Source organism: Anarhichas minor, unplaced genomic scaffold (genome assembly GCF_050575085.1).
Source record: "Anarhichas minor isolate MPS153535 unplaced genomic scaffold, ASM5057508v1 ptg000041l, whole genome shotgun sequence".
Taxonomy (NCBI): domain Eukaryota; kingdom Metazoa; phylum Chordata; class Actinopteri; order Perciformes; family Anarhichadidae; genus Anarhichas; species Anarhichas minor.
Genome location: NW_027466487.1, coordinates 336,108 through 346,509, shown reverse-complemented (window position 1 = coordinate 346,509; position 10,402 = coordinate 336,108). Strand labels below are relative to the sequence as shown.

General features: G+C 39.9%; 1 protein-coding gene across 1 annotated transcript; it reads right to left on the bottom strand.

Moving 5' to 3' along the window:
- Positions 1-894: 894 nt before the first annotated feature.
- Positions 895-9,933, bottom strand: LOC142969638 (uncharacterized). Its single transcript, XM_076109633.1, has 5 exons — positions 9,677-9,933; positions 4,866-4,992; positions 3,660-3,880; positions 2,942-3,212; positions 895-2,700 (listed from the first exon to the last, which is right to left on the bottom strand). The coding sequence occupies exons 1-5, from the start codon at positions 9,734-9,736 to the stop codon at positions 2,537-2,539; spliced, it is 843 nt and encodes a 280-aa protein (XP_075965748.1). The 5' UTR covers positions 9,737-9,933; the 3' UTR covers positions 895-2,536.
- Positions 9,934-10,402: the final 469 nt, after the last annotated feature.

Genomic DNA, 10,402 nt, shown 5'->3' with positions numbered 1-10,402 from the left:
TGTATTGTTGTGCTGTCTGTGGATGTGTGTTCATATGAGAGCGAAGAAGGAACGCATGCTCTTATATTCAGACCAATCCCCAAATCCCAATAAATGACAAACAGCCAGTTTTAGATTTGCATTAAAGCCACATCTTTTATACAGCGGTGAACCTCGTAAAATACATGATTTCAGCAAGACAATTCTCTATTGGCCACCTCGTGTGCTTATGTCATGATTTTATCTGCAAGTTGTTTTCTGGTTGGTCCCCACAAAGTGTAGGTGTTTATTTGTTCAAATCAAGGCTTCAGTCAATTCATATTCAACTTTGAAATTAAAATGAAAGATTCCTTATATTTACAAATAATTCATTATTCTTCTTGAATCATGTATTAAATGCATTTATATGAAAAACATAAATATTAAAAAACAAAACAGAGCAGTAGGCACAAAGAGGCTTCGATCATGTGTAAATACTGTACAATCCCAATTTGTCACTGACTTTTTAACCTGGATTATAGTCGACTAAGCAAGTATAAATTAATACATAAACACTATAGTATCAACATACTGTATAAATGTACAGAGATCCTGGAAGAGAGGATATTGTGTGTCATCATCTTTAAGTGCTATCCCGTTGTCCTAATCCTCTATGAGTAAGGTTTATGTCAGACATTTCTATGAAATCTTTGTTGGTATGGACGACGGGTGAAGAGTTTTTTTTTTTTTTTTAGACCAAACTGGAACAAAAATAATCCAGTTGAGGTTCTGTACAGCTCGAAGGTCAAAGCAACTATAAATGAATATACAATGTTTTGTGAAGCACGGAGGATTCAAGTGCCCAACAAATGTCACAGTAGCCCCCACCTCCCTGTATGTATCGACCACGGATCCCAGTCATTTTGATAACCAACGGTAGTTTAAAAAAACATTTATTTGACTCTTTCGCAGAGATTGTAAGGCCACAGATAGCGCTGCTTCAAGACAACAGTTCTCCCATTTCAGTAAGAGGCTGATGTGAAGAGCAGTATTTGACACATAATAAGCAGTAGATAGCTGGTGTTAAAATTCATCACAGAGAGGACAAATTCCCAATATTTTCACTAACATGTTTAACAGGCTGTATACAAGTTAGAGTGACGCGCTAACAAAAGGGAACACCACCGTGTGGTCTGTTAACTGCCTCCTGCATGAAGCTCCTAACGTCTCTGGAAGGTCCCATGCTCCTTTGGTTGGTTTGGTGTCGTAAAGATTGAGAATTAGGAAATGTGTTTAAAATATGACATGCTTACACCATCTTACATTGAAACTAATTTTAAAAAAAATTTGTAAATTGTGCATAAATGACTGATTTGGGATAGTCCCGTCATGTGCATTGTCACTGTCCCTTTGTGTTCACGCTTGCTATTGTAGCTGTATACAGTGGACAGTCAGAAAGGAATGCGCTTTGGCCGCTTCAAAAAGCATTGGTCACTTCTACGGTTTCTGAACTATAGTCATTAATCTTGGCTCTAGTTTAGCAATCCGGCTCCACATGCTTGCAGCACTCAGTCATCAAGTACAATAGTCCTGAAAATATTACTAATGTTGGATGCAAGGCTGAGGCACGACATAAAGCTACCACTGTATGAATATAACACAAAATGTCTTCTGGAAATCTCTTATCAAAACAAAATAATAATTTGGCAAAAACAATTAAAGCATATTTATATTTGGTAAGTTCTATAAATGTCAAATATCTGTGAGAAAACACAAATATGTACCGATAAAGTAACAAAATCTCTCAATACTGGACAGCATATGAAAAAACAGGAAATCCTTATAACAACAAAAATCTTAAATTCAGCAACGAAAGCGTACAGAAAATGAAATGCAACAAGGAAAAATGATAACGGGTCATTTTGACTTCAAATAAAAGGGAAAGGAGTTTACATTTTTTTCAAGGACCTTGTTAATATGAATCCCATGTGTGGTACCTTTCCAAATAACAGCATTCAAAATGTGTTAATGCTATTCATGTTTCTTTGAAACTTCATCAATGTTGGTAAGCCGAGCTGGGACAGTTCAGACTGTAGCTCTGCCAAATGGGACAATCGATTTGTCCGTAACGCAGAACCAAGTCCCGCCACGTGTGGTTCAGCTTAGAGACGTAACGTGGGTCGACAGGCACAGTGTTTTCAATACTTTGAAGTTGATTACTCTCCTAGACTAGAACAGTTGTGATCCATCTCGATACTCTAGAAAAGATTCCTCTCTTGAAATTTAGGATGTGTATTTAATGTCCAACTCCGTCCCCAGAATGGAATGATAGGAATGTATTTTTACGTATGACCTTTTCTTCACAAACACTGAACATCATAAAGCAAGACGTGAAACTGTAGCAGAGGAAGAAGGTAGGACATTATTATTTTTTTTCCCAAATGGTGGGAGCACTGAAGAAGAACAGAGGCGCTCGACTTTAAACTTCATCCAGAGGAACATCTCCGGTTGTTTATAAATCCATTCTTGGACGTGATTGGGAGGAGAAAGACTCCATTTAATGTCCCTGTTGGTGAGTTCAGGCGTAGAACTCTTTGGTTGGTGCTTTGTGATAGGCCGTTGAGGAAACTTTGGTGTCTCCCAGGTCGTAGCTACCTTCGTCCTTCTTCTTCATACGGTAGGTGAGGAGGAGGAGGAGGAAAACCGCACAGAGGAATCCAACCACTGCACATGCTATCACCGCTGGAGAGGGCATAAGGAAAGATTGAAATACATTTTCATAACAAGTGTCCCGTACTTGTTGCAAATGTTTCACAATATTTGGCAAAATGTATTCATCAAAAATCTAAATCTTAATGTTCTAAAAGCACTCGACACAGAAAATAAGTTTGCAAATTTGACAACTAAAAACGAATCACCTCATTAAACCAGACATGTGGGAACAATAAAGATGCAGTAGAGCCTAGTGCACATCTGTCCTCACCTGCCAGCACTTCTGTCCTCTCCCACATGTTGTCAGAGGTCACCTCCTCGGAAGCGCCCATCTCATATTTTCTGCCTCGGCCATTTTCGGGCAGAATTTCATTTTCGACCTGTACGATCAGGACTTCATCTCCACGGTTTTTGGGTGTTGAGACATCCCACCTATCCAGACTGTTGTCCTTGTTGGTATGATTGATTGCAGTGACGTCCATGCCCGATGTGGTTGCAGTAGTTTCACTGGGATGCATGGTGGTGGAGCTGGGGCTGGTACTCTGTGTGAACCAATCATTAAATGTATTATGCACTGGATAACAAAGTATGGCCGGAAACAAACGTTCAGGCATAACGTGGTTTTGAATACTTCCTGGATAGCACCATATAGATCATGAAGAAATATATTCTTAAAGCTCTTAAAGTTGTATTATTATATGTCATAGAATAATAACTATTAAAAGCAGTCTTACTATAACAACTCTCACTATCAGTCAAAATGCAACTGTATGCATGTACTGATGTATTTTTGGGAGGGCTTTGGTTCATACAGATGTTGGAAATCAACAGTGCAATTGGATGTTATCCTGTTAACAATGTCCAAAGATATTTCTTGACAGTTACACCATTTGTAATATTTCTTTGAATCTCTTCAATAGCTAACAGTATATTAATCACTGTTTATCTTTGAGAGAAGGATTCGTGTAAAAGGAGAAGCAATATTTAACCTCATCACTGTCGACCCCGTTGGGTAATATGAATGCTGTCGTCTCTGCGTCCGTCCCTTTGGTTGATGTGTTCTGGCTGCCTGTTGCTGTGGTTGACGGGCTGAGAGGCGAGGCTGCTGATGGCGGTGGTTGAGTTGGAACCATTTCTTTGGAGACTGTGGTCTGAGAGATGTTGAGAACCTTCCTGAGTATCTTCTCTGTATCTGTGAAGTTGCTGGAAGCTGAGACACAAGAAACAATCACCGCAAATCCTCACACTTCAGAGGGAGTATATTTTCAACCTCGCACCACGACTGATTTCGGTATAAAAACATTTGCATCGTTTTTTTCGTTTTTTTTCATTTAAAGGACTATGGCTTACTTTATGGTTTGAGAAGATTTTCCTACTTCATAAAATAAATAAAAAATCCATTGGATTATTTGAAAAATGAATTGCCATAAAGCTGAAAACAAGGCAGTTATCCTCAAAGTTGACATTTTGTAGATATGTTAATAGCATAGTGACGCAATGTTAAAATGTGCCCTCGAGGTGTTAATCAACCAGTTCTTTCCACACGCAGAAGGAATGCAATCTGTGAGCTTTCTAACCTACTGGAACTTACCTCACCACATTTCAGTTTATTTTGTGATCACACTAAATGTTTCAAGACATTATTCACTGTTGTCATAAAAATGAGTCATCGATAATGAAGGCAGAGAGAGTGTCTGACATCTGTGCGCTTCCAATAAAACCTCGCATGGTTAACTCCACATCGCCTCAGGACAAACATCTGGCACTGTGAGCGAGTGCTTCTGTGTCTGAATATGCAAGCACTTGTGTCGACAGTGCAAATGTTGCTCATTTGTCTAACATTTGTAAATGAGTGGATGGAGTATTAGATTAGGGGAACACACCACGAGATGAGGAAAACTTCTATAAAACTAACTGCCTGAAAGGAAATTTAAATTTAAAGACAGAAGTCTGGACCAAAAGCACTTTAAGACTAAGATCATCTCAGTCCCATTGTAAGTGTAGATGATTTTGGGAAACAGTGCCCTGGACTGTTGAAGTTATGATTTGAAAAAGGAAAAACAGAAAGTCCAGATGATTCATTTACACTTTGCCTTACGTTTACTAAATGAAGATGTATTTGAGAACCCTTCATTTAACTGTATACACTAAGAATGTTATGTTGCAAACCAAACGACCCTGAATCCTATCCTTACCATAGTATCCAGATCCAGAGCCGTCGACATCACCATCTTCATCATCTATTGGGAGGTCCCCTGACGTTTGGCCCTCTAGGTACATGTCATCTGTCATGGAGAAGGTCGTCTGCGAGGAGACAAAGAGCTGGAAGAGAGAAAAAGATTTACAGATTATGATCCAAGCAGGAGAGAGGAGACACAGAGACACAGAGACCTCCTTTTTTCACACTTCCACTAATCGAAAACATGTGAACCTCGCTACAGTTTTTGAGTTGGACAACATCTCCCACAGCCAATGACCTATGCTAGCCAAATATGCCAGAGTGTTCACTGGCGTCTGTGAGTTTAACCATCGGGTTAAGTAGCATGTACAGTAGATGGAGGCTGTTTCTATTTTTGCTCATTTCATGCGTGTGGCAGTCATTTTTGATGCTTCACAGGGACACACACACACACCCTATATAAGATCGCAGCGTAGGAAAACCTCCCACTAACCCAAACAATACAAAGAAGGAGAATGATGAAAACCAAAACACTACTTGTCTCGTCATCTAAAGCTTCGTCTGACGTTAAAAACTAGGCTGCAACCAAATAAATGAGGTACTTAAATAAATTAAGTCATTTACCAGCTTGTCTCAACGTCTGAAGCAGAATGAAACCAGCCGATATAGACGGTAATATAACAAACGGCTTGAGCAGACTAGAGTAACATGGAAAGCAACCGGACAATGAGTCTGAAATTCAAAGAGAGAGAATGGCTCCTCAGATGTTGGTAGTAAGACAGCGAGACAGACACTCACACACTCACACAGGACTGGATGAATATGGCCCATTGAGGGCTGAACTATGTCTGGTATGTATACTATGCTTCCACTAACACAGGTGCTGAGAGGGAGAAAGGAAGGAAAGGATAGAGACAGACTGTTTGTTTCTAAAAAAAAAAATAAAAAAAAACAGGTGTTGGTGAAACATGAGGGGATCTTTTAGTGCAATAAATATTCACACTTGGGAGAAGTAAAAAGGTATAAATTAACTCCATTCTAGAGTCTTCTTGTGTCAACACTTGCCTGTCATTTGGCAGCATAAAGAAGAATAGATACAGATGTAAAATGTGTGCATTCATTCTATAAGTGCAGAGCAAAGCACTTCACCTACTAATGCCAGTTGCTTCATTCAGCTTGGACCACATTTATGTGATCAATCAAACTACTGTAGATCAAGGCTGAAGACAAACTGTTCAGCTCGCTCTCCTTTGTGACTCCTTAAGACGTCTGACTATTTTTTTTTTTTGTTCAAGCTACCGATGCAGCGAGAGAAAATAATTCTGAGATGAGCCAGATGTTGTGTTCACATTGTGGTGAAACAGGCCAAACGTGAAATCATTAACATAATGTTTCAGAAGACAGCAGAGTCTCAATGGCAGAGGGGGCTCTTGCGTTCCTGCAGTCTTTAAATCGGGGATTACAAAAGCAGATGCTGCACTTGTCAAAACGAAACACACAAAACTGGAACTGCTGCTGACATTACGCTTACTCTTTAAACTTGTCTTCCCTTCTGAGGCCACAACTACTACTACTGACACTACTACTAGTGTCAGTACTACTACTACCTCAGGTGGCATACTATAATCATTTCATGATTATAGTATGCTATGAGCTCAAACAGGTTTGTGTTAAGGATAACATGATAAGATCCTATTTTCAAAAAATGAAGCTTAAAGTCTATAAACGATCATATTAATAATAACTGAATCATTGCCAATCCCTTCTGGAGGTATGAGCCGGGCCAAACGGCAGCAGCTAATATTTATTGGTATGATCGATAACTTTCTTTTCAATTCATCATTTAGTTACATAGTGACGATCACGTATCCCCGGTGAATACTTTTCTGTTGATCGACTAATGGACTGTGTTCTCAAACACATGTGCAGACACTGTAAAATAAAATCAGCTATCAATCTCTTTGTCCATCCATTTCACCAGAAAGAAGTTATGCTCTGGGGTTTACTGGAAGACTTGACTCGGTCAGTCAGAGGTTACACACATCTGGAAAACACATAGCACAGACACACACACAGACCGTATATAACCATCTGGTGTCTCGGTGCTTTGTCCAAGTGAAGACAGTTTTCTGGAAACAGCCTGGTTGCAGTGATAAAACACTACAGGGAGCGTGAATGAGTCCGTTTGGGGGAATGCTTTACTAAAACTTGGAATCGACAAATCCATATATGTTTTTGTGACTGCTGGATTAATAGCCATTACAGCAAAATATTTCCATATGAAGCGGAAGTCAATGATAATGAGAGGGTGAGGTTGTGTAACAGCCAAAAGTACACAGCTGACCTGTCATCACCATCTAGATAGCAGCAGCAGCAGCAGCAGCACCGTGGTTGAGGGGGCGTCTGTTTGACCAGTCATAAAGGGTTGGATCACACTCTGCGTCTAAAGTGTCTGTTTAGTTAACAGCAGTTATAGTCTCCAAAGGCTTCACAAAACATAAAATATTCTAGAGCAAAATAATCTGTAATCAACTCAGGGTAAACAGACGCCATATTGTGTCGCAACCCGGTTGGCCTGGACAGAATTATTGACACAATATTGCCTTTTATCTTTACCCATTGAGGATGTTATGATGTCCTTAACTGAGATATGTAGCGCAGTTATTTGTATCTGCTCACCCTAAACTGAAAAGGTCTTGGTCCACACTATTTGGCAAAAGATCAGATTTCATCAGTTAAAAGGCTTAAAAATATGAAAATTGCTGTGGTAGAGCAAAGAGCAAAGAGCCGTGTAAGATTCCTTTCACCACTGATATGTGGTGAAAAGCTCACTGGTATTTCCCATTGTAAAAAAAATAATAAAATTAAATAGTACCCTCAGGGTTTACTCTTTTAACTCTTTTGAGGTCTGGTTGAACATGTCAGACGTACAACCAACAAAGGCCTCAAAGAAACAGTCCGGCCACAAATCAGATGCAGTCAGACAGTCGGGACAGAGAACAGCGTCGTGACTAATATGTTGTGAATAATACTGTGCTGCTGCTGAGAGCACATGAAACTGTATACCAGCTTGGGATGTCAACCCACTATTTCTACATTCATGAATTATCATCAGTACAATTTTTTTTTATTGAAATTGTAATCTGGTCTTTCCATCATCTGTGTGTTTTAGACTCACTTTGAACACAACCATAAATAGAGAGGGGGTGACACACGCCTACTTGCCTACTAAGGCTGGGTGTGTAACACATGCAGCTACATGCTTGCCTGGACGAGCCCAGTGGGACTCACTGTGAGTCATCCATCCAGAAAAGAACAAAACTACCAGCTCACAAACTCACAAGCCGGTTACAACATTCATTTTTCACGTGTCAGCAGCGTCACTGACTGACTGACTGACTGACTAACCAGTAATTCTACAGCTACATTCAGTTTGATATACGACGTAACCCGTCACACCCAGCAATTTAGTGTGTGGTAGTGGTATGAAATAGGAGTCGATCAAAGCATTTGTGGAGCAGACGAGTATGACATACATTGCAATATGATAAAAGTACAGTTTTAGCAGTTAAACTAATAGTAATCCCATCTATTTACAATACTTAGTTGTCAGATAAAAGTTCATGGGGCTTTAGGTGGGGAAAAAAATACATTAAACAATTCTCTCTCTGTCTTCACAACTCTTTCTGTATAAAGCCAATGTTTACTGCCTCGCCTACACATATCCAGCAGGACGGATCAGGTTTCTGATTTCTTCCTCTCACAATATACAGTCCATAAATCATATAAAATATCATGCATTTCTGGAGCGGTGGCAAAGTGTCCTGGCTCTTGTGAGAGACTTTTACAGTGAAATAAATCATCTAACGAGGATATTTTTGCACATGTGACAAACAATGCTCAGAGCTCTGCTTTAGCCTGTCATTTCCAGGTGTTTTCCAGCTTTACAACAGACAGACAGACAGACAGAGAGAAAGAGAGAAAGAGAGAAAGAGAGAGAGAGAGAGAGAGAGAGAGAGAGAGAGAGAGAGAGAGAGAGAGAGAGAGAGAGAGAGAGAGAGAGAGAGAGAGTAAAGAGAGTGAAGGATTTTGTAGTTCAGGACAGGTCCGACTTGTCAGGTCAGGCAGGATTTTGTCACTTAGCATTTTTATCACAGTTAATTATTCATCATTTTCTGATACAGAATTTAATCTAGCAAATAATGACTTTGTAAAACTTGACACGAGCCCTGTGTGGATGGGTAGCTCAGGCCATGTCTGGAGGTTTGGGTTTACATGTCAAAGCTGTGAGGTGGAGGCTGAACAGACTTTGGCCCTGTATGAGCTTGACACCAACTGGAAGCCTGAACTTGGCTTGAATACACAGCCTGTGGGTGAATACCAGTAAACCGGGGCTAACTGCTCCCACCTACACCAGTCCGTAGTTTGCTGTAACTCGAATGTGAATACAGTTTCTTCCTGGAAGAAATCATCAGCGTATGCTTTAAAAAAACAACTTATTTTCAGTCGTTCATTTCTAACACATGTTGGGCATCATAAAACGTCCAGGTGGACCAATTAGTAAAAGTAGGCTAGGTTAGGAAAACAAACACACTGAACGGCCTAACATTAGACTTTATGCCTGAATAAAGAAAAACAACCAGAACAAAATGAACACTAAACTTTAGGGAGGCTGGCATTTTCTAAATGTATCTGAGCGGCTAATTAAGGTCTTTTCTCGGGATAAAAAAGACAAAAAGTCAAGATCACCGAGCCACATAACATTCAGGTTTTAAACAACGACGTGTTTTGATATTTTCAATAAAAGCGAAATCGCAAGCGACTTACTTTTTCACTGATGAAACCAGTCGCCAGCCCGAAGAGGAACAACAACCGCAGATCCCTCATCTTATAACTCCCACAAAAAGACGGCAGTTGTAAGAGTTAAATATATAAAGTGAGAAAAAAAACCTTAAATATATGTATGTACTCAAAGGCAAAATGAAGTAGTTCCGCTGATTCCTCAACACGTCTTCGGCTACTTTGTTAAATCCCAGCTTTCTAGCAGCAGACTGAACGCGCTGTATTGAGGAGTTCCTCTGGAAAAGTTGTTTGGACCACTTGTGCAGCGTGGCTCCGCGGTGACGTCAGCACGGCATGACGTCCACTAAAGAAGGTAGGCTGGGGGCGCGTCTTAATGTAAACACACGCGCGCGCGTGGGTGTGTATATATAGTGACTCAATTTTAGGAATGCGAGGGGGGACAACACAAGGTGGATTATTTAATAGTTGGAAACATAAAAATCAAATAAATAATATTAATTCACACCATTTTCTTAATTAAATTGAAAGTCAGTAAGCACTAAGAAGTGTTGGACTAATGTGGCCTATGTTGTATGAGAAACTATCAATCAACACCATCTCAATAGGATGGTGCTGATTGGTGTTTTTGGTGAATCTGAACATACTTAATGGACCTCTGTGTTAGGGAAACAAATACTAACGAGACTGCAAAGCACAAAGTACAGCAGTTTATCTTTAAAAAGACAATAAAGGTTCCCAAAACTCCTAAAA

Coding starts and splice junctions, on each gene's coding strand:
- LOC142969638 (XM_076109633.1), bottom strand. CDS start 9,736: ATGAGGGATCTGCGGTTGTTGTTCCTCTTCGGGCTGGCGACTGGTTTC. Junction 4,993..9,676: donor CTGGTTTCATCAGTGAAAAA/GTAAGTCGCTTG, acceptor TCTCTCTTCCAG/CTCTTTGTCTCCTCGCAGAC. Junction 3,881..4,865: donor CTCTGGATCTGGATACTATG/GTAAGGATAGGA, acceptor CTTGTGTCTCAG/CTTCCAGCAACTTCACAGAT.